This window comes from Dermacentor albipictus, chromosome 1 (assembly GCF_038994185.2).
Source record: "Dermacentor albipictus isolate Rhodes 1998 colony chromosome 1, USDA_Dalb.pri_finalv2, whole genome shotgun sequence".
NCBI classification, from domain to species: domain Eukaryota; kingdom Metazoa; phylum Arthropoda; class Arachnida; order Ixodida; family Ixodidae; genus Dermacentor; species Dermacentor albipictus.
Genome location: NC_091821.1, coordinates 266148134 through 266173429, shown reverse-complemented (window position 1 = coordinate 266173429; position 25296 = coordinate 266148134). Strand labels below are relative to the sequence as shown.

At 42.7% G+C, this 25296-nt stretch overlaps 1 protein-coding gene across 2 annotated transcripts in view; it reads right to left on the bottom strand.

Annotated features, from left to right (window-relative positions):
• Grasp65 (Golgi reassembly-stacking protein 2) overlaps nucleotides 1-25248 on the bottom strand; it is a 64247-nt gene extending 38999 nt beyond the window's left edge. The window contains exons 1-6 of one of the 2 annotated variants that reach the window (XM_065448828.1): nucleotides 25057-25248; nucleotides 23918-23998; nucleotides 19275-19478; nucleotides 16326-16412; nucleotides 12910-13040; nucleotides 8326-8437 (exon numbers count right to left, since the gene is read on the bottom strand). In XM_065448828.1, the coding sequence (XP_065304900.1) occupies nucleotides 8326-8437; nucleotides 12910-13040; nucleotides 16326-16412; nucleotides 19275-19478; nucleotides 23918-23998; nucleotides 25057-25119 (678 nt within the window). In that variant the 5' untranslated portion in view covers nucleotides 25120-25248. Of the gene's footprint in view, nucleotides 1-8325; nucleotides 8438-12909; nucleotides 13041-16325; nucleotides 16413-19274; nucleotides 19479-23917; nucleotides 23999-24963 lie in introns of both variants that reach the window. The other variant, XM_065448838.1, reaches the window with a different exon arrangement.
• Nucleotides 25249-25296: the final 48 nt, after the last annotated feature.

Genomic DNA, 25296 nt, shown 5'->3' with positions numbered 1-25296 from the left:
TGCAGAATTTCATAGGTGGGTCTCCATGTTCAGTGTTCAAGAGGGTGTTGTAACACTGGATGACAAAACAATGCTGTGTGCCAGGCGTGCGAGATGACGTGGACAAGTTTGCAATTTTGGAAATCTAACCACCAACCAAATGCGCATGCAGTCGCTACTGCAGATGACCCTCAACGTTTCCATCTGTCCACTAGGGGAGCAATCGGTGCTGGTGTTGTGGGCTGAAACTTGAGGCCTCATCTGTAGGCAACTTTCAACTTTCTTTCGATCAGTGCTACTACATGAACCACAATATTCCATTAAGAGCTCTCTCTTCTACCCAAGATGGCAAGCCATCAACAACAAGAAGTTTTGGTTTGGCACCAAGTCAGCCAGGACCTCTATGGAAGCGACCAAGGAAGTTTTGGAGAAGCTCTGGGAGCAGCAAATTTGGCACTTTTGAGCAAGTTTGAAGCATGAATTGTCCATTTTAGAGCAGTAAATATGCATTTTGGAGCAGCTTTGCAAAGGTTAATATGACTGAAATCCAGGCATTTGAAGAAAAGGTGTTCCTTATTTGCTTTTGCAGAACAGTATTAGGTTACGGCAGACATATCAGTTCTGCAGAAGCCTACAAGGTGAGCAAAATGCATGACAGGGAAGAACAAACATCCATCCGACTGTAGCATAAAGCTACAAAGGAAACCAATACACGTTTCTCAGAAACCACCATTAAATTACATACCAGATGGGCCAACTAAATGCGGCCAAAAAAAAAAAAATAAACGAAGGCTTTCGGTGAACAGCGCCAACTCTATGTTGATAGGCTTGTGTTAATTCTAGTTGAGTTTATCAATATTTTTCATTGTGAACAAACAAGTAATATTTAATTTTAATGAACTAACATTTATTAGCTTCCTTATTCAATAAAGTGTAAATGCAAAGGTTGTGGAATGTGCCACGAAATTACTGATAACTGTGTATACAGCGACCTAGGTTTGGTGTGGTTTTTTTTCCAACCAGAAAAAAAAAAAAAAAAAAAAAACTTGTGATTTATTTTTGATCTGCATGACAACACGTCTTCGCACCAGTGATATAAGTGGTCTCAGATGTAAACGTCATCAGTGCATTGAGTATATTATGAACGTGCAAACCTGGGCCACGGTCTTGTAACAGTTTGGAAAGCGAACCATTACAAGATCAAACTACTTCGAGTTTGACAGGGACCAAAGATGGGAGTCAAAAACTGCTGACGCGGCGAGAGAAAAGGGTGATCGCTCGTTCCCAGTGCCCCTATTCAACGAGGTTTGCGTAAAGATTGATGCCAACTTTGGTGCACAGAAGCATTGTCACGGCCACGGTGGGTATTTGCTTGTTTTTTATGTTTTATTTATTTTACAGGCTTTCTTCCTTGTTAAAAAAAAGTTTTTACGAGTCCTGGGTTGTGCTGTTATCAGTCATTTCCTAACATAATCCCCAACTTTTTAGTTCACATCTCATCGATTAGTAAATGTATAAATTTAGCTAATTAAACATATTCGTGCACAATGAACAAGAAATATTCACAGTGGCCACCACGACCAACACTCATCAAGGTACAGTGAACACCGTTCGCATAGTGTTCTCAGGCAATTTTCAATTCTTGGCGACCTTCAGTTAAGGTAGCAGAATACCGCAGAATAAATGAGAAGTTGACATACTGGTGATTGCACCTTTGCCAGTATTTCACATCACTTGCTGAGAAAAATCTTTTAATATATTTTTGAAAACAATAACGGGATAAAAATGTTCAGTGGCTTTCCGGTCTGCATTCTCGACCAATGTTTTTAATAAGCTCGATTATTTGGGCTTATTCACAGTTCTGCCACAGGCGCCGCAAAGTCATTGTAAAACGGCAACCGATATTTCATGCGTCGAACAATGGTTTATTAAAATTCCTTGATTCGATTTGCACAAGTCGCATCATGAACATCTTTGATGCGAACACAAATTCTAAGGTTTGCGATTTCGCCAAGCATCCAATTATGAGCACAATGTGGCCGCTAGGGTTGACTAAATGAAACTATGTCCTTGGCTTGTGTTCTGCGTAAGTAAGTCTCTGCGTAAGCAAGTCATTTGTCGGTTACGAGCAGCGAACAGCGCTAAACAACAGGACGAAAAGAGGGACACAGACCACAGCGCTAACAACCAAGTGTCCATTTCTCTCCTTCCGAAGGAGATAGGAAGGCTATCTCATTGATTGAATTTATTGCCCTCGCACATGCTGAATTTCTGTTGCTTTTGTGCTTTGAGATAGCGGCAGAGTATATATATGCTGATTGAAAGAATAAAGACACTTGGTTGTTAGTCAGCATTGTGGTCTGTGTCCCTCTCTTCGTCCTGTTGTTTAGCGCCGTTTACTGCTCGTAATCATGAACCAACCAGCCTAAATGCGTATCTTCTGCAGTTTGTCGGTGTTCCACATTATATCATCCCTGTAATCGGATGTGGTGCATGCGCAAAATAGATTTAGAATGTCATACACACAGCATTCACCCATTAATCGACACAGATGTACTAATAGGGTACAAATTCGAGTGCTAGAATGTATATGATGAAACTAATGAACTGTACGCTGAGCAGACTGTACGACCTTATTCATTCAGCGTGGCTTTCCTACCTGACTGCCCCATTAATGAGCATCCTTTCATTCATCTTTAGCTGGTCTGCATATACATAACACTTTTATAAAACATTCGTAAAGCACTATAGAGTCGCCGACCGATTTTCCGGACTCCAAAAATTCGGACATGCCCGATTATTCGGTCAGCTTCGCGGCACCGCCATTCTACCCATAGACCATCATGTATAACAACTGCTGAAAGTTCGGACACCTTGCAACCTCTCGTCTGATTTTTCGGACACTCCTTTAGCCAACTCGGTCGAGAGCACCATGCACCGACTCTGACCAGTGCATGGTTCGACTTGCTGAACGCCATTTTTGTTTTGAACGGAGCTTCCTTGCTGCCCCACGAAGTGGCGCTACTGGAAATCCCCGCTCATCATCATCGTTTCTGCCTAGTTAGATAGAGCGGCTATGCAGCAGTTCCAGTTTCAGCTTAGTAAGCCATGTCAAGACAATCCAGCAGCTGATTTGTTTCTTCGCGCAAGACGCTGCGAGCAGGGGTGCGATTGCACAAACAGCTCGCTTTTCCGTTCGTTCGGTCTGGCTGCGACGTCACAAAGTGGGCCGTCCGCAAGATTTGTGAGAACGGGAGGGAGAGCACAGCCAATAAACGAGCGAGCCCAGCCCCGGAAGTTTGCGGCACCAATTTGGGCTTTGATCGGGGACGATATATTAAGTGCAGAATGTTTGTCATGCTTTAATAATTAAACACTTAATATAAGAAAAAAACTCTTACTGTTGCAACATATAATCTGCGTCGGAAATGTGGTACGAGAGAAGAAAACTAATTTAAGCGGCATATATTTTGGTTTAGTCCACTAGGTGGTATCGCACATGCCAAAACAAATTGGCAGGAGCGCGCAGTTCAATTGGCGACCATTGTTCATTGACTGCAAATCGTTATGTCGTCGCACAAAAATCTAAGACTTGACCTGCATGTGTCGCCGCACCAACGCGAACTGTCGGTCGCGTTGTGCGGACATCGCGCGTGTGACCCAAGAGCGTCCCGTCGACACAGGGCCGGTATTTTGTAGCGATGCCTTTACCGATTCTATGCTTTTTCAGGCTTTTTGCACTAAGCCAGTGGTCAGAGCGTCAGTCTGCCCACATTATCAACGGGATCAGGCGGCCGTGTGTGGTGGATGATAAGAATAGTATAGAATAAGGCATCGCTACAAAATAGCGGCCCAGGCCACTACACCGGGAATGCGGCCGCGATCTGCAAAGGCCGCCTTTGGACTAGCCTTGCCGGCCAAAAGCATGGCAGTTTGGGCGAGTTGGTATGTCATGACTGTTCTAGGCTTGTAGTGCAGCTCGGAAGAGCAAAAAAGGAAGGAGGTAGGGGTAATCAAAGGGAACGGAAAACAGAGTGAGCGCTAACTTCCAACTGACAGTTTATTTCGTGACACAAGACTACTTATACACTCGGCAAACCATATGACATCAGGAGATAACAAAGAAATGAAGCAACAAAACTGAAAGTAACCAAGTGGTAACATATTCAGACAGCCTGTGGCTGCAGTCGGAGATACGCCAATTCATTGTTTGATAATGATAATGAAGGTGAGCTTACACATGCATGGCCCAGACCAATGATAGCCTTTGCTTCGATGATTTCTCTTGTTAGCTGATTATGACTGCGACCAAGAATGACACATTCCTCTCAGACAGGTTCGCAACCACACGTTTTGCAGTGCTGCGCAAGAAACCCCCCAGCTGTAATACAATTCTTGGCATTGTAACCATGTTCGCGCAGCCTGTCATTCAGACATCGGCCAGTTTGACCAACGTAACGTTTTCCGCACTTGAGTGGCACTTTACCCATGAATGACCCGTTGTTAATACGCAACTCCGATGAAGTAATTGAATTTTTAAAGGACAACTCTGATCGAGGCTTTCAACTCTTTTCCGTCGATGTGAAGGACCTCTACTATTCTATTCCTCACAATGACCTGCTGTCAGCTATTTCGCAGACAATTGATGAATTTGGCGTCACCCATTTTCAAAATAATGCTGGGATGTCTAGTGATCACTTTTTAGAACTTTTGAGCTTTTATTTGTCATCTACGTTCATTACATGGAATGACATCATCTATTTGCAGAAAAACGGAGTGTGCATTGGTTCGTGCATTGCCCCGCTCCTCAGTGATTTATTTTTAGCTCGCCTAGACGTCGCCATGTCAGTCAACCTTTGTCAGACTAACATTTTTAAAATATTTCGTTACATGGATGATTTTTTGTTTTGTGTTCAGTGTTCTCCGGCTGACCTTGAGACGGAGGTTGCCTCGGTAGTGCCAATAGTCCAAGAATGCCTTGCGCCCCTTGACGTTACCTACGAGCTCCCCCAGGATCATGAGATCCGGTTTTTGGATTTGCGCTTAGCTTGTTCGGATATTCATACGTGTTGGTCCTATGAACCTCGTGCTAACAAACCACTTCTTCCGTTTCATTCTGCCCATTCCAAGTTGATCAAGAGAGGCATTGCTAACCTTTGCCTTAATAATGCTTTGAAAAAGTCGTGCCACCATACTGTTTCGTCTAGCTTTGCCTCCCAGTGCGATCGGCTTTCGCAGGCTGGTTATCCCGTGTCCCTACAAGTGTCAATAGCAGAACGAATTCTAAGAGAGCGTAGAAAAGACAACCAGCACGCAGATAATCCTGTAACTACTAGGGGTAGGACTAGCGTCATTCCTTATATTCACACCGTCTCACATAATCTTAAGAAAATCACCCAGCGAGCGAATGTTCGTGTAGTGTTTTCTGCCCCTAACAAGCTAATGAGGATTTGCAAACTCACTAATCCCAATAAGGTAGCTCCTCTTTCCTGTGACAAGAACCACAAAAATAAGTTTGTTAATTGCACACATTGCGTCGTTTATTGTTTTCCACTCAAGTGCGGAAAACGTTACGTTGGTCAAACTGGCCGATGTCTGAATGACAGGCTGCGCGAACATGGTTACAATGCCAAGAATTGTATTACAGCTGGGGGGTTTCTTGCGCAGCACTGCAAAACGTGTGGTTGCGAACCTGTCTTAGAGGAATGCGTCATTCTTGGTCGCAGTCATAATCAGCTCACAAGAGAAATCATCGAAGCAAAGGCTATCATTGGTCTGGGCCATGCATGTGTAAGCTCACCTTCATTATCATTACCAAACAATGAATTGGTGTATCTCCGACTGCAGCCACAGGCTGTCTGAATATGTTACCACTTGGTTACTTTCGGTTTTGTTGCTTCATTTCTTTGTTATCTCCTTATGTCATATGGTTTGCCGAGTGTATAAGTAGTCTTGTGTCACGAAATAAACTGTCAGTTGGAAGTTATCGCTCACTCTGTTTTCCGTTCCCTTTGATTACCCCTACCTCCTTCCTTTTTTGCTCTTCCGAGCTGTGCTACAAGCCTAAAACAGTCTTGCCAGCCGTTGTCAATGGGAAGCTCACCCAACCCTGTTGCCGGCCCACCCCGGTTATTGTTTCCGCAAACTGCGTGAATGGTCTCGCTCACGGAAGCCTGCCCTATGGATACGAATTCTTCGCTGCCGATGGATCTTTGGAAGCTCCCCGTCGCGAAGAAACGGAGAGCACAAAGCACCTTGTCTTGCGTCGTGATGCCACCGGTCCGAACGCCACCGATGGCGTCTTCCAATTGCTCGCAGAGCCACAGCACAGTGCTCTTCAAGAGCCTGAAGTGCTCGCGGAACTCTTCCTCGGTAAGCTCGTCAAATGCGTCCCGAAAGATGTGTCGCCGAGGCTGCCCGAGAGACTCCAAAAGCGCGATAATAGGAGCGGCCATCGTGACTCGTGAGCGCGAAACCGCCGAACAATGAACGCGATTCTCTGAGCACAACGTGAAACGGCGAGCATTCTCGACAAATGAGCTCAGATCAAACAACATCAAAAAGAAGAACACTAGTTATATTTATCACAGCACAGCCACATTTAATTTCACTGTGATCACATTTGTTTTCAATAATTAACATTGCTAACGTTCTGCAATGGCGGATCGCGCTTTAATCTCGAAAAACTGGACCCCCGGCAGGGCCAGCCATGTTCCGCGAGCGACGAAATTACGAGCAGACGACAGGCGCATCGTCTGCTACTAGCGCTGCTATGGCAACGGCCATTCATTCTTCGAAACGAATGCAAGGCCCTTGTCGACCGTTCCACGCTAGGGGCCGATTCCACTCGGTTTTGGAATGATTGACAGGAGTGTGACGTAAACGCATTTTGTGGTCTCGCCCCAGCGCAATGGCGGCCGTGACGAAACGCGCGGGCGGCAACGAATCACGAGAGGGCAAGCGAGAGAACGGAAAAGCGAGCTGTTTGCGCGATCGTACGCCAGGCCGCGTTTTTCGTTTGTGCGACTGGTGTCGGCACGGTGGTGTTTGCTTTGTGTGCTGTGTCAAGGTTTCGGTGATCCAACGCGGCATACATAAACATCGCGTCAAGGGTCTAATGGCGCCGACAGTGCCCACGCAGACTGCGCTGGGGAATGCCGGCAAGCGAGTGCCGAGAGGCCTAAGATTTGTCGCCTTCCGATGTGCTCCCTACTGACGCGGAAAATGTTCTGCCGAGACCTGCGCAGTGGTTGCATTGCGATTCCGGACACCGTCTCATCTGACAGTTTCATAGGTGCTGACACTGCTGTATTGACATGCGCAGAACTCGATGACGGCAAGATCATTCGTCAGGTTTCTGCTGCACTGCCGGACGATGACTCTGAGTCGGAAGATGACGCACCATGTGCTACGCTGCCGTCGCATGCGGAGCGTGTACAAGCAGTGACTGCGCTTTCAGCCGCCAATAATGACCGTACGACCCTCTCCGAGATTCAGGCTTATTTGATTGTGCGTAAACGGAACAGCGTGCAACGGCGCATTCACGATTTCTTCCAAGCCTACTGCCGAGCCCAAATAAGTGCGTGGAAATAAAGGATTTCATTTTTTTTTTCTTAATCTGCTTTTTCGAACACCTGTTTATTCGGACATTTTCACAGTCCCCGTGAGGTCCGAATAAACGGTCGGCGACTATAGCACAAAACGGTTTTTATTTTCTTGTGGCCTAGTTACAATTATGCACCAAGTACACCCACACTCCAAAGACACCGACGCTGAAACGGACTGTTTATTAGCCTTGGATTGCAGGACTACGTAGGTGCTAGCCAACACATGCCTATGGCTGCGTGGTTGCCACTGGACACGCACATCCTGCTAAATTTAGCAACTTGGTTCAAAATTAGTGCTTTGGTGCAGGCTGGCGCAGCTCGATGGTTTAGTGCAAGATGGCGCAATTGGCACAGCACTTCCATCCCTGTATTAGCCGCAGCAACTAAGTGACACGCAGAAAGCTGAGAAACTGCTCTGCCAATGAAAGTGTGCATACATAGGATAACCTGAATCAACTCGCATATGAGTCACGCATGAAAAAGTGAGCTAGACTCCACATAGCATCCATAATTTTTTATCACCATCATACACTGATTGTAAGTGGTAGATGGCAGTGCTACGATAGAAGCTTGAATAATCAAGCAAATATAAAAAATAAGGCTGTGAATGTACACTTTGTGTCTGTATGTGCATCTGTGTTTGACAACAGCCATAGCACACCCATCTCACCAAAGTATGATATTATGCACTACAGGCCTCCAGAATGGCAGGTCCCCTTAGGAGTCAATGCCAACTTACACTTAAGAAACCATCCCCTGCAGGAGCACTGCCAGAGGGCCATGATGGGGCTTTGGCCACAGGCTTTGTTGGGATCCGATGGAGGTAGCCATAACCAATACCACAGCCAAGACTAGAAGTGAGCAAGAAGATAATTTTCTAAAGAGACACATGGTGGGAACAACTCTTGCACTGACAATATCTGGATTCACCAGTGAGAGCCAGAAAGTATAATATGCACTAAGAGATCGCATTTATAAGCACGCAATTCAGTTTGACTCTTTCACAACAAACTAAATTTACTGAAATCCCCGGCCTATTTCATGGTCCAAGGCAGGTGTGCATTTCAGGATACCTGCAATCATCACTTCTACTATGCATGGGCAGGCTACTTCTCAAGCAGCAGACATTGGCGAAAGAAGCATGAACTCTTTGCACTGTTTTGTAGGACAATACAATGCCTTGCAAATAAGTGCAACAAATATGGCATGTGAAACACTGTTCTTCCCTTGCTCAAACATGGTACTATACTGCAGAAAATAATTTTCCAAGAAAAGCGAAGCTGCTTGTTTTCTTGAGAACAATATGTTTATATGTTACACTTTTCAAATACATTTTTTTAATTCATGCAACAAAATGCCATAGTCAGCCATTCTGTGTCTACACTAATAGGTATAAAGCTATCTGTAGCCTCATAAGTGCTTCATAATTCGTGGAAAAGCTTAAGTACTGCTCTTCATACTAAGAATCCATGCAAACTGACGTGTTAATTCATATTCAAAATTATATGATGACATTTAAAGGCCCCTCCCTAGGTTTTGGCATTGCAAACAGAAACGAGTGGTGTGTATATTATACAATGACAATTGTGTCTGCATATTATTACACTGATGAACAATATAAAAACAACTGAATATTCAAACAAACGTCTGCATGCAATCCTCGAAGAAGCCTCTCACCCTACTCGTGAGTCTACGTCGCACGCATGTTGCTTCTGCATCACAAGCATGATGCCTGCAGCAGTTTGAACAAGCCTGTATTTGCGTGCCTGCCTTTGAGTAACCTGAATCCCTACGAACTTGCTCAAAAAATCCCATGAAATGGAATGTGCAATAGTACCTCTGAAAATGCACCACGCAGCAAGAAGGGCGTCAAAAGAAAAAAGGAGCTGGGGGGTCATGAGAAATCATATGGGTCCTCAGCTCCAATATCAGACAAGGAAGGAAAGGAATTTACTTGCAGGCACTGGTCAAGGTAATGAGAGAGAGCCCCTGCTGCAGGGAGAGCAGTTCGCCTTCTTGCACTATGGCTCCAGAACATTTATACAGTTGGCTTCCATTAATTCAACTTTAGCGGGACCGACGAAATTGATCTAATTATCCAGCAGGTTTAATTAAACAAGATGCAGAATAAAATGTCAAAACACACCACTGATTCATTTGGCAGTACAGTTAACCTCATTAAACCTTACCCACTTAAACAATAGTTTCGTTTTGAAAGTATTAAAGTCAAATCCCCAACTCAGCGGCCATTTAACATAATGTGTTTTGTATCCGCATAAACCGTGCCAGCTTATTGCGTACGTTTCGGTTAAGACGTAGTGTTTCCACTTTTCGTCGCGCAAACACGGCAGTGTGTAATCTTCATCAGGCTGCCCGGCAGAACAATAAGCTGTGCCATAGAGCGTTGTGGCGTAGTGCAAACAAGGTCTCGCGTCATGCCGAAGCTCGAATAAAAAAAAACGCCGAGTGCTCAGCTAGAATAAAAGTTAGACATCGTTCGTGCTATCGAACGTGACACAAAGAAGTCGGTGCTGGCACGCGACAGGGATCTACTGTTGACTACGGTGTGTGGCATTTGGAACGCGAAGAAGTTGCTCGACAGCGCTGCTGCGACTGCGTAGAGATGTTGGCTACGAGGTTCGACTTTTTGCTATCGTTACCTCTGTTGTTGCCGAAGTGTCGACTAGCGACAGTGATGAGGACAACATGAAAAGCAACAGCACGGGCGATTCAGGCCCGACTGTGGTAGAAGCTGCGTGTTACGTCAGCCTCGTGAATGCAATCGTCGTGACGAGAACAGCATCCGCAACGGAAAAGGCGCCCCGCGACTTCTGCAGCACTACCGCCCGCACGCAAAGAGAACATGCAACGCCTTGATCAATTTGCCATGCGAGTGTTTGCTGAGAAGAGGCGGCTGGTTGAACAGCTGGCTCACAGCTTCAGTAAGTTTGATGCCACTGTCATCACTGCTAGGCCACCGCGGCATCAAATGAAAATAACACTTTTGTCGAGTGAAGTGAATGAATACTGCATGTCTTTTCCCCCTTTCACTGCACTCTCTCCAAGTTCCGTTTTTGACAGGTAAGTGGGCAATGTGATGCTATTTCGGTTAAGCAGTACAACCATTCAGTAAGTACTTGTTCCAAGCTCCGGCCAACTACGGTTTAATGGGGTTTAACTTGCTGGATTTTAACACGTCCCAGAATCAAATGCACGCCCACTTTCTGTGTGCCCAAAGTAGAAAACTAACATAGAAATGGCATTAAAGCTCTTAAAGTGAAAATCTACGGTGCACCTGATTTTTTAGCAAGAAAAATGAACAAGGGTCTAATGCGTGTTGCACAATGGTGACTGGTTTCTTCAAGTCAGCTTCACCGCATTACACATTACGCGGTAAAGCATACGAACGCTGTGACGGCGGCTTTAGTTTCATATATGATTGCACTGTCCAGGCAATTTTCAGCACAATTTTCTCGCTTAAGAAAAGGTACATGCTCGAATCAGATAAATACCATAATCAAACACTGTGAGCTGCATTTATTGCTTGCGAGTCTTTCGATGGCAGGCCGAAAATGGGGGTTTACGACATGAGATTTTGACGGGTATTCAACGCATTCACTGTCCCCTTCTGCAGAGACAGATGATGCCACTAAAGTGGTCACTATCAGGATCACCATAGGGTCCGGTGCATGCGTGCTGACTGGTCAAGTTCGAATTATCTGGCGAAGGCCAATTTTAGGATCCAAATAACAATAGTTTGGACTCTAAAATGCATGGGCACCAGCCGGGACCTTTGGTCGGGATCAATTTAACCGAAAAATAGAATTAAGCAGGGTCGAATGAACGGAAGTCTGCTATACTGCTTTTATCTCAGAAGCTACTAAATCATTTTTAAGCTGGATTCACAGTATGCACCAAATTCCACAGACAAGCACAACCACAGTGCTGCCGAATCGCGCCACACACAAGGACGCCGAAATCAGCTGCTAGCAGCGCAATCAAATGCAGCTCAGCCGCATTATGCTCATCTGCTGAGTGAATCAGGGATCTGGCCTATTATGCAAATTTAGCGTTAAAGATTCTTCCGTAGAACACTCCCTAGACGGCGCTATATAAATTCTAATGTATAGCCAAAAACTGACATGACCTGGAGAAGGGCACATAATTGACATTGATAATAATGCTGCAGATAAACTAATGTGCCACCTGTCTCTTCCCTGCAAAAATTTTAGTTCTTTAAAATTTTGAATTACCCTAACCTGGTGGCCTGCAGCAGATTCTATCCAGGGCAAGATAATGATCAGTGTAAATTATGTATGGGTAGGGCGGATCTGCCACATATTCTATGGGTATGCTTGAAGGTGGCTCCTTTCAAGGGCTGCAATATTCAAAATTGGCAGCAGTGGGAGACGCTGCTTCTCAGTTCAGACCAGCGAGACCAGGTCTGGGCCGTCTAACTAGCTGAAGTAGCTGGAGAAGCTGTTGCAGAAGCTGTTCGCAAATGTGTGCCAGCCAATGGACACGCAAGCCCATGACTTCGAAAGTTTCAGCTAACAGCCAAGCCAGCTTCTACCCTGGTGTTTAGCTAGTTTTGTGAAGCAGTGAAGCACATCTTAGCATATGCTTTGTGAAATCAGCTTGATATGGTCCCAGCGTACAACTAGAGAAGGCTGCAGTTCACATGTTCCGTGTCTCTCAACAGCAGTCTGCATTTCTCAACAGCAGTAAAAAAATTCATTCTCAATCAAGCTATGAAGATGAAACAAGCTCAGGACTATTGCATCTCTTAAACAGCCTGCCAGTAAACTTCTCTAAAAACCCACCTTGAAGTCGGATGCATTCTTCACAGAACATCAAATTACATGTTATATCAAACTCTTAGAGCTTTTTGCAAGCTTATATAAATGAACATTTATATAAGCTTAATAAACTTATAAGTTTAATAAACTGAACATTTATTCATCACCAGTTTCAACAAGAACCAAAAGGCAATAAAGGAAAAAAATGTGTGTTTTCAGTTACTTATGCTGAAGGAGAAAGTAATATGAAATGCTGCACATTCACTGCATAAAGCATTTCATTGACACACACTGAGCACCTGGCTGCTTGACCCTAAAGAAATATTCCAAAGCGTGTCAGCAGGCATGCATGAGTTTTTCCATGGTCACTGAATTCATGGTTGATTTAACATAAAAAGCAAGGCATGTGCTATGTTACTGCTAGCCATAAAATATTGATTTTTAAACACCATTCAAAAACCACAACCACATGCTTACAGCTAAGAAAAATGGCAAACTTCACATTAAGAAGTGCTGCCACATACCTTCCATCACCACCCCAAGACATGTTAGGTGTGATGGTAACTTCTCGACAGCCATCAGTGTCAGTGTTGTACACGTACAGCTTCAGCGGCCGGCCTTCATGGGCATAGATCAGTGTGAACAAGTCTTCAGACTGCAAAACGTCCACAGAAAGAAAAAAAATGAAGAGGAAGGCAGGCTTGATGCAACTTTACTGCAAGGGAACAAATTGAGCACATTAATTATTAAACTTTCCAACAGTACAGCGACAGCATCTGGAAATACCCACTCTTCAAGCACAATTTTTAATGCCCACATCCATTGTGTACAGAGTACATGGATGTGGGTAAAGGCAACCCCCCCATTTTAAAGAACATTATAGGGAGAAAAAAAGAAAAAGAGGATTTCATAAGTTGTACATGTATTCGACCACAACTTCCTTCGTGAAGAGAAATTTTGTGTGGCAGCAATGGCAGTGCGACAGCAAGTGAGTGATGGCTATCCTGTCTACGAGACAAGTGGCGTTCGCACCATGCTCAAGCATTTTGGGGTCCATATGTTGTAAAACATGAAGGAAAGCATTGCTGAAAAACTTATCCAAGTGGGCAGACCGAGTGAAAGTGCTTCAGACTCCTTGCACAGGCTGCTCATCAAGCTAAGGTGTTTCTAAAGAAAAATTCCAATGAACACCTCTCGATAATCAAGGAACTATAAGTAGAGTCAATTCCTTTGCATGACAGGTAGTACCATCTACTCTGCGTGTGCCTGCAGGCTCTGCTCAATTGATGAAATAATCCATGTGCGACAAACTGTGGTATGGACGTCAACTGCATGCTAGATTGTAGGCGAAGAGAAGTGCTGTGAAGCTGTGAATAGCTTCGGAGAGTACCATTCTACAGTTGCTGAAAAGTGGAGCCATACTGTGCAGTGAAATGTGCCTCATGAATTACAGCATGCCCACAAGCCATTCCAATACCTGTCAGACAGGCTAATTTAGCCTTCACTTTGAGTGAGTTGTTTTCACCGTTAGTGCCATTTGCAGGCTGTAAGTCTAAAAGGTTTAGTGACACTCACCAGCGAGTACATTTGTCGAATGTACCTCGCTTAGTGGAACTTATGGCCTCAATAGCAGTGCTCATTTAATGTGCCACTACATTTGCCAATTTCACTGGGGTATAATACTGGGTTTAGATCGTGAAACGAAATATGAAAGTGAAACTGCCGGCAGCCGGCAAATATGTGCCGGTACATTTGTGCAGTTTATTTCTTGGCATTTTATAACTGGGCCACGACACTACCTTGCGGGCAAGGGACTTCTCAGAATATCATATCAGGCATGTGTATGCTGTTGTAAGAAATTCTTGAGTCAATAGTTTCCTGTAGAATGCATGCCTGAGACTGGCCCGTCATTTCACGTACTGTGTTGGAGCTACTGGCATTTCGTGTATCTGGCACAAATGCTAAAAGGATGTCCACAATGTTTCCTTTTATAAATTGGAAGAAGCAAGCCTCAATGACCAATTACAACATGGTTAAGTATACGTGTATACATTACAATGAGTTGCAACGTCGATATGGCTGGTTAAATAAAAACATTCTAGCAACCATAGGCAACCAGCACTGAAACTTCGCAGGCGAACAGTAGCACTATAACACACTGCCTAGTGGGTAGAGGTTTTAAGGAAGAGGAAAAAAAGATAATGGAGATGTATACAAAATGCTAGAATGAAAAGCATGTACAGTAAACCTGATTAACTCAAGCAGGCAAACTGACTATTTGTCATCGCCTCGTTTCAGAGATGCCAAAAAATCATCATAAACATCTTCTCTTGTTAGGCCTCAACACATTCGAAATGAGAAGTGATCTTAAAAACGCCATAAGGTTATCCATAGTACTCTGTCATAGAAGTGGCCTGAGACTAAGCAAAAGCTGTTCACAGTCATCTGCTACGAATGAAGGAATTCTACAAAAGCAACACCAAATTCAGTTCAAAGAGGGTGGCCGGGATCGCCGCCATGTTTTACATAAACTTCGTAAACCAGGCAAGAACTGTAACATTAAACCTGAGAATTAGCATGCGTATAATAAATGCTAGGGGTCATTTAGCATTCTGCGCATGGGCATTGCAATCCCGCTATTCCACTAATCCCACTATTATGCTGAACACTCAGAACTAAAACTGTTTGTTTTTATCGTGTCCCTATTTGACAGCATCAGCATACTTTAGTAGGATGCTCAAACTCTCATAACACCTCCTGGCTAGTGCTGGTTCCCTATACTGACTTTTCCATCTTTATGCAGTCAACTGTATGTTTCGCACTGCAAATACACATTTAATTAGGATTTATTTGTGTATTAGCTGCAATCAAGAAATAGACTCCAAAATTTAGGAAAAAGGTGTGGCCCTTACGTAAGTTTGTACGATGGTAAAACTCGGCATGCAGTAAATGTATCACTTATAATGATGATACTTGACAGCTTAGTTAAAGGGAACACAAGCTACTGTCACAGTGCAATTACGTACTTGAGCAGCAACTTCTTGGAGTGACCACTGTGCTGACGTCATGGCTTTAAGTTTTAAAATTAGATAAAGTGCATGCTGTATGGCAGCATCATTGTGGAGAATGTTCAGCTCACTTGCTATTAATAGCTAAAGTTTGCATTAGCTTGCTTTGTTGGTCTGTTTTAACGTACAAGCACAATAAGAAGACACAATCGAAGCAAATTTACGTGACACTTCGACCATATCTTTTTATCACACTTAAACATACCAGACCACCAAAGCTGAAACTCAATGCTCAAATTCTTTGGCGCCTTAATGTACCAGTTAACCTATCATTGATTTTACATCCTTACCATTTGGTGATGGACTAATACACACCTCATTCAGCCTCAACTGGCTTTTATTGGCTGAAGTGAGGATATGGAGAGCCTTCACTAATAAAAACAAAAAGCTTCCGATATAGTAAGCAACTACTCAAGCCAAGCCCTGATTCATTTACAATAGCAGTGTTCTATTATAGTGTTATCAACTAATGCAATCCACACTTTGTGGTATAAAAAATGCTGTGCATAAATGTTATGCTGCATTTATATAGCTACAGGCATGTTTACCTATTCACATGCCAAGAAAAGCAGTACTACATATTTAAAAAAAAGACGAGTCATAAGACAAGTTGTGGACAACGATAACAACCTGATAACTGAAGAATCAGTCTCAAATGCTTACTTTCCTTCGGTACAAAATGACCTGTTGATTAAAACCAGTTTTCAAGTGGTTATATTCAAATTACTAGAAGCAAACAAGGTACAATGCTCTCAAAAGAGCGAAGAAAATTTTCGATGGGATGTCTTGAAGCACTGAGCAAGAAAAAACAGAAAACTACTGGAGGGATAGCAACTGTCAGCAATGCACCAGAAAGCCAAAACAAACATTACCTCATGCAGCACAGAGTCTGAGCCAATGATATAGTCAGCATAAGGCCTGAGACCTGCTGCTTCAGCAGGGGAGTGAGGGCTCACATCCTGCAAGCAACAATGACAAACTAATAAAGACATCAAGAACAAAACATTCAAGCACCATCTAACATGAATACTTTTGGCTAAATCTCATCAATTCTGGCACAAGACTGGTAGAATAACAAAACATTGTAGTGTCAGCCTTTTTTTTTTTAACAGGTCATTTAGCAACAGAAGGCAAAAATTGAAGGCAAATGGCGGATGTTTGCTTTCTCAGCTGTTAGATGTCCCGACTGGAAGAAAAAAAAATTTTTTTGTCTTCAGAAACACAGAATGAGACAAAACTGAAAAATAATAAAAATGTAAGTGCAATGTTTGCACCGTATTTCTAACACAAAGCCAATAAATACTTGCCTGGGACCATCACTGCTGCTCTTCCATTCCCAATACATGAAGTGTGCAACATTTTTTACTTCAGCATTGGAGTATTGGTAAAAATTTTAAAAAAAATGCCCAGAAAATTTTTTTTATTATTATTTCATACCCGAACAGAAAATTTAGTGCAGATTTCATATGTATATGATTTGTGGGTGCATAAAGAGCCATAGCTTTCGATGCTTCAGTCCAAAAAATATATCCTCAGAACTTGAAGTTGCTTTAACTACGGCAAATATAATGAACAAGTTTGTACAGCACAATGTTAATTGTACTATCCTTTTAAATTAAAATTCAAAACGTGTGCCAAGTGAAGCATGGTTTTTGGTGTGCTAAGCAGCACTTCTCCACCTGTGCCCAAAATCGGTGGTGGAGGTCACATGGTGCCAATGTGTGGATCGGTCAGACCAGCGCAGTGGTCACAAGCCTAAAAAATTATTGGCTCCTTGAAACATGAGTGCAACAGGAATTTAATGCAAAAAATAAGACACAAAGTGAGAAGGCCATACCACATTCTGAGAGAAGTGACAGCAGACAACTACACCTATCCCACATCAAAATGCAGAGAAGGGTAGAGTGAAAGAAAAAAGAACTGTCAATTTGGCATGGGAAAGTCCAGCAACACAGTCATCCTGTGGCTTAAAGCCAGTGCACAAGGCTGACTGACACATGTCAGTACTCTGTCATACCATGTGGCAACTACCTGCAACTTTCGCGACATATGGAGACCTGCGCAACACACCCCATACAATGAAGCCATGCTCTACTCAGCACTTGTTTTGCATAGGCTGCATTAAAGATGACAATTATTTCTTGCATGTTCAAGAAATTGAGGCAACATAATGTCCTTATGGAGTCAGCAGCTGTCTAATAAAGCAAAACATAATACTGAGATAAAATGTTGGTGTTTTAAAGGCTTGCAAGGCAACTCTAGCAATCACTTCACTTAGGGTACTAGTTGCTGCAAGTTACTAAGCATTCCCCATCATAGTGCGCTATGGTTCAGCTATGAAAAATCTAAAAAATAACTAAAGCAGGGCAGGACAGCCTAGGAAGGTGCTTTGCAGGGTGTTGGGCCAGGAAGAATGTCAGCATTCCAGCCACATGAGCAAAGAAAATGAAAGGTGAGTACTATCGCCAAATTGCATGATCTCATGTAGCAGAGAGCAGTGGCAGTTTCTGCGAGGATGTGACAAAGGCAACTGCTACAGGTATTTCATGACACTAAACAATTATTTGTATTTGGCCAGCATTCCACACAAGCAAGTAAATCGAGATTACATTTGCTGCAAAAGGCACAGTTTTCAGCAAATCCAAAGAGTCAATGGTTCTTATGTGTACTTGTTATCATTAAAGAATTACAGAAAGAAGCCTGAAGCTGTTGCTACACCTGGTGGACATTAAACGGTCCATAGAAGTGAATGAACACACTGCTGACACCACTGGTCACGCAGGATCTCTCCTTCAAGCACATACAGCACACTGACTTGAGAGTCCAAAATTTTTCCCCAAACAAGACACTGTATTTCGGAAGCTTTAGTGCAACTGTAGAGCAGTGCACTTAATATGATAATCTGAAATGGTAGCTGTGCTCGGGTAGTAGCACACACGTGCACATCTTGCCAATCGACAAGGAACTGCCCTAGAGCTGTGTGGAAATAATGATCAAAATGATCTATAAGCATGCAAGCATTTGCTTCAGGACCAATTGACAAGCCACACAACCTTAGTCCACTTCATCCATACTATTGTTGCAGCAATAGAGTGAACATGCAAAGCACTATATTTAGTATAAGAACTTCAAAACTAAAAGCAGGCCTCAAGGAGAATGAAGTGCAGGACTATTTGATTTCAGAACTCAGGTAGGCGAACATGGAAGCTACACACTTGATTACCACTTTCAGAGCATAATAATGATAATTCAAATGCGAAATTCTTATGAGCTGGCAATTCAAATGTGCACCAGTAGCGACATGAGCTACATTAGATTTTCACAGCAAGTTGGCAAGGCTCATGTACATCACTATGACACAACCATATTAGGAATGCTTCAAAGAGGGTACGACAGTGAAACATAATGCTACATCCACATACTAGCTAATGCCAATTCCGTGCCAAGCTCACACTCATGTGACAGACTTAGCAATGCCCTGCAGAAAGCCTGCAGCCCCTTTCTGCCATTGCAGGGGGTATCATGGGAGCAGTCTACACAATGTGTGCTCTTTTGTGAAATGGATACCGTCATGCAAGCTGTTATGTTAACGGAACATAAAAATGCAGTGCAAGAACTAGCCAATGAAATGCAAGCACTCTGGATTAACCTCTAGGAGTTTTCTAAGTCGTTGCTACAGGGATAAGCTGGCTTCAGCAGCAAGCAGCCAACAGATCATGACAGAGGAGTTTAGTAACATTTACCGTAAACAAGTAGCTAAAAATAAACAATCAAAATTTCATAAACCAATCAGTAAAGTACTTCTTCACTCAAGATCTTACCAGCACGTGCCAGACATTTTCGTTGGCTCCTTCAAAAGAACAAAAGCGAATGCTGACTCCTAAAAGGCCATGGCCTCCCCACATGGACGAAGGCACAATCTCAACATCTCGCACCATCTGGGTTTTGCTGCTGTATACTGTCATGACAATAGGTTTTTCTATGTTGGCCTTTAGGACATCCTTGAGAACATCATTGTCTTGATTCTGAAAAAAAAAAGGGGGGGGGGGGGAGGGGCAGGATACATATATCAAGTGCTTATTAGGTACCGGAAAATAACTGTAAAAGTAAGTGTTCCACACTAAATTGTCCACAACTACAGAGCACGTTTCTTTTAAAAACCATGCAGGATTATTTCTTACCTAAATGTGAATCGTCAATTAAATTACATTTACAGACTCCAAGGCAGCAGACTAACAACGAAGTATAAATAAGCCACTTAATAAGAATGGACAAGCCTCACTTATTTGGCTTTAACTTCTGCAAGAGTTCTTGACAGTGCTGGGCATAGTCCTCCATGATTTCACTTTGAACAAGCATAGCATGATGCTAGTATACCTTGCAGCACGTGCCAACTGAGAGAAGGCATGCAGCAAAGAACAAAATGTTGCTTACTCTTGACAGTTAAGCCTTTACAGCAAATGCATGAATGGCAAGGTGAAGCCGGCATTCTTTTATTATATTTATAGGCTCAATTGCGGTGGTACTGGAATGGTGCCTTGAGGTGCTACTTGATTATCAAAAGTGCAGCATACAAGAAAGCTGTCCAAATGTTGTCTACAAGGACTTCGCGTGAGGCCTGCATGGCCTACATTTCCAATGTAGAGTCCAGAAGTGCCAAAAAACTTGTGCAGAACTGGCGTGGAACATTGACAGAGGATTACAATGCTTGCAATACATGAATTGTGAAATAGAGGACAAAAGTGGCACAGCCTACGAATAATGCAGCAAAATTAAGGAGACTATGTTCTCTGTAAGTTCCAGCAGAAAGCCAAAAGCAACCCTAATGTTCTAACTTGGCTCCGAGTTTACAAAAACAGCTTAGGTCCAGTGCTTCTGGCTTTTAGTCTTGAAAATTCAAAGCCTTTTTTCGTTGAGTTTTTATCCATTATAAAAAAATTTAGGATTCCTGGAATAAGGGACCCTCCCACCTCGACTGACAAGTCGCTACTTCAAATAAAGGTTTCATTCTAGGTCCTACCTATGAATATTTACATTAGTTTACTTCTTTTCACAACAGGCAATAGCCTACATGTGGCACTTGACTGCTAGCCACTGACAGCGTACATGTCTCGTTAGACTATAACATTGTATGAGCATAACTTGACCTTCAGTTACTTTTTTTTCTTGTGGGTATGCACTGGTGTTCGCTCATCAGTATATGCAGTCACTACTCTTCCACCCAGAGCTTGTGTGCAGTTTCCAAGTAAAAATGCACACTGCTTTCTCTAAACAATACCTGTCACTATGCAGGACTTAACGCTGTGTGTGTCTGTACAGAGTGCTGATTTTGTACATGCTACCCTTCACATGTAGCCCCTTTGTAACAACAGTTTGTTGCATGTGTGCATAATGGTCAACAGCATTACCTGCTGCACCGACTCATTGTGTTTCGTGTGCATAGCACTTGAAGGAAAGTAAATGGCCATGAACAACAAGCTGAATAGCCACTTTATATAGCATGGTTTTTAGCAATTATGCAACTGGACCTTTGTGAGATTAGCCACAGAAGTACTCACACATTTCAAATGGCAGCTATTGCCTGTTCATGCCACTGCATTATGGCAAGTTCATTTGACCATTCAAGTACCAGAGTGAAAATCTCCCTGCCACTTCACAGGCCTTAACAGAAAACTAGGCATCGAATGCAATCCATCTACAATTGATTTCTGTTGCAAAAAATGTTCTCCTACTGTCAGCCAATAGCAACAGAGTGAGGACTTCATGTGAATATGTGGATGCACCTGCAAGGGGTTCGCAATGCAAATGTTATCATGCATGTCTCACCCTCTGCCCTTAAATACAGATAGGGTTTGGCATTCCCTACATTCAAAAAATTTGATTACTTTTTCTGCATTTATGCTAGAACAACATTTTCAGCTTCTTTGACAAGTATACTGCTCAAATGAAAGCCAACAGTTTTTCTCAGTGGCTACTTCCTTCACATAAAAGCATGCCAGCTTTTGTATTTCTTTCATCTACTATTCACAAGCTTACCTGCCCTACTGGTAATATATTTAGCTAGGACAACGTTTTATAGCAGTTTGCATTTTTGTTGTTGATGTAGTCACTATGAGGCACATGCAACTGTCATCTTAATGCACACTGGCTATTAAACTTTGTGAACCCTCTGAAAGTGTAGCAATAAAATGCTGCCAAGTGGCGACTATGGCGAGGTATAGGGTGTCCAGTTGTGCTCATTACAGGTGGATTTTGGCTTGTTTCCTCCTGCTGACTAACTTGCGGAAAATTAATCACAGGTCATGGATTTTTGGGCTCCATTGGCATTAGAACTATTTTGATCCAGAAGGTGGCAGTTTGATGCACCTTCTGTCATTTATAGGTATTGTCACACGGTCAAATTTCCAGGTGGCTAAGTGTGCAGCATTGAAGAAACACTAATGACAATCACTAAACCAATACAGATACGGTAAATATTCCCTCAAGAATTTGCATTTATTTGGCAAAACAAGTTGGTTATCTGCGGTTATATGCAGAGGAGATGGAGGCCAATGGTTCCCATTTTAATTTTTGCCCCCAAACCGCACTACTATCGTTGTGCTGTCAAGGATTTACTTTTGCACTTTGGGGTCGTTTTTGTGATGGGTAATGTAATCAAAGCTCACTAGGCTTGGTTCATATAGAAATCACTGTAACTTTTGTTTATCAGTAAACTGTCAAGAGTAAAGTAGACACTTTCAGAATCCATGAAACCTCAATGTATCATCATATAGAAATGTAGTTTTCATATTTCCCTGGCATAATGAGTACTGACTATATGCGAGATCTGTGCTGCTTCTGTGCTGTGATATTTAAGATTACTGAAATCCCAAACATAGATCTATACCCTTATTTTTCCCCTATGAAACTGGAGTACTGCCCTTCAATTAAAACTGAATTTAAGAAAATAAATTTGGCAAGACTATTTTCAGTGTTTGGTTTTAAACTGAGAATGCAGAAGCCTATCTGTAGATTATCAGCATGTATTGAGTCACAAAACATAATGCAGGAGAATGAACAAGAAGGCAGAACATGAAAAGTACTGTCAACATTCCTCCTCATTTCTGCCATAGACGCTACAGGGCAGGTCACTTTAGGAAAAACAAAAAGAAATGGTGGATAGGGCCGCTTTAAAACTTGTTGCTAATGAGAGCACTGACAACCAAGAAATGTGAATGGCACAGTGGTTCCGTGGCAGGAAATCACTCCTGGACTTGACACCAAATGCTCTAATGTGAATGTACTTAAGTGCACAGAGACAATTCTTTTTTTACAGTAACACAAACCAAATTTTAAGCAAGCCCACACATTATAACCTCCATACAAAGTTCATTCTCTTTTGCAACATGCCATTTCTGTAGCCAATACCAAAGTAAGTGTGGTATAGTGCTGCTGCCACGAACAATGTGCAACTGCCTCATGAAAATGCATTGCTCATACACTCAACTATCAGTAAAAAAAAAAAAAGAAAAATATGGTGAAAAACTAGACACACTAGTGCTAAAGAGCAGGTAATTACAACACTCAGCATGTGCATTTGCCTGGTTAAGTGTGCATAAAATGCAAAATTAAGTGAGCAACTAAGCCAACAAGACATCCCAGGACACTGGATGGCTCTCATGTGGCTTCAAACTTTACTTACTGAGTAAATACATGTGGCCAAATATAGATAACATGCATCAACTGCACCCGCCGTGGTTGCTCAGTGGCTATGGTGTTGGGCTGCTGAGCACGAGGTCGCGGGATCGAATCCCGGCCACGGCGGCCGCATTTCGATGGGGGCGAAATGCGAAAACACCCGTGTGCTTAGATTTAGGTGCACGTTAAAGAACCCCAGGTGGTCAAAATTTCCGGAGTCCTCTACTACGGCGTGCCTCATAATCAGAAAGTGGTTTTGGCACGTAAAGCCCCAAATATTATATTATTATTATTATATGCATCAACTGCAGGAAAGCTTTTTCCTTCATCACTGTGGTTCATACTTACAATGTCATTCAATTCACATCATAACAGGAAATTATAATGAGCTATGCTATGTAAATGCGGTAAACAGATTTTGGAACTGCTTACTTTGAACAAAACTGCCAGCATATTTTTTGGCCCTGCATCACGACTCTTGGCCAGCATATTTTTTCTTTCTTTTTGCATGTTTATTAAAACGTGAAAGTGAATCTGGGTCAGTTCTACTAGTTCTTTTTTCTATCCAAACATGCTGAACCAGAAGCAAAGCTAATGTATGTGCACACATTGACCATATGTTATACATGTCAGTGCAATATATCTAGTCAGTATCCAAAGGGTTGCGCATATAATCAAGTGCAGATGTCATGTAACACAAAACCTAAGGTTATCACAAGATTCATACCTGACAGAGCAATCTGACAAAGCAATAACTATCATTAAAACATTGTTGAAAGGCACATACCAAACGTGTATTCCCAATGGCAACTATAAAATCGAAAAAGGCCTCCAGCCCAGCCTTATGTCCGGGAGAATTCTCTTGAACCTAGATGCAGACAGGTCAGAGATGGTGAATGTCATTCAGTCTGAATATTAACTCTAGTTTATAATATGCAAAATATGTAAATATGCAAAAAATGGATGTACCACATGGACATGGCAGCAAGAGGTTTGCGTAGACGGTAAACAATAACATTCTCAAGCATAAATACAAATATTCTAAAGCGCACTAGTTCCGTTCTACAATATCGCTTACATGCTTGATACGATAAGCATCACGGGCCTTGTTAACCACATCCCCGTGTCTGCAAGGCGATGAGCGAGAACTAGACATGAGTCGTAAAAATACATCTGCTGTTTGTTTGTTTATATATATATATATATATATATATATATATATATATATATATATATATATATATATATATATATATATATATATATACGTGTGTATGTGTAAGGAAGCCAACAAACCCCCGGTTTTCTTTCTTCTCGTTCAGAATGTCGGATGCATATATATCTATATAACTTTATTACTGTGTGTTAGGTTTTCCCAACCGTTGAAGCTCGCACAAGTCAAAATGAAATAACATAGCTCGAACACAGCGTAGGTTGCATACTCCAGGCTGCACGTAAGCGGTCTCTTTTACCGAAAAGCCATCAATATCACACTTGGTAAAGTCAGTAAAGTCAGATATGCCTTCCAACACGCACGTTTCTCAGTAACGCCTGTCGCTCGTAGAGAAGGGGTTTACTCGCTATTACATCTGGTATACCGTCACGTTGGGATTGAAACGGACGCAACCAACGAGTGGTCAAAGGCTCTCGTTCTGCTCACAATCGGTATGGCACTGTTCAAAACTGCAAGTACGGTTACGGTCACACATGCCGAGTGCACCAGTGGCCCATTTTTATGAGACAGCCCAACAGCACACACGGTGATCTGATACACATCACAAAACGTATCGTACTTCAACCTCTTGATTTCCTTTATAATGCGCTATTCCTTACCATGCTGTTATATTTACTGTCTTCGGGTGCAAGGAATGCGATGGTGAACTATGCTGACAGTACCGGCATGTTTAATACGTGCAGGCTTCTTACCCGTAAAACGTGATATCCCTCCGTGCCACCTCCAGGAATGGCACTACTTTGTGAGCCGCCCATCTTATGAAACGGTCAACCCCCAGTAATCTTTCAATCAACACATTAAAGAGCGAAGTTGATCACAAACCTAACGTGTACCCCTACGTGGCAAGGGGGACAGTTCGCAACGGTTTCTTTTTTCTGTACCTACGTTTTCGATACGGAAATCAGTAACGTCACCTATCGGTGTCAACCGGT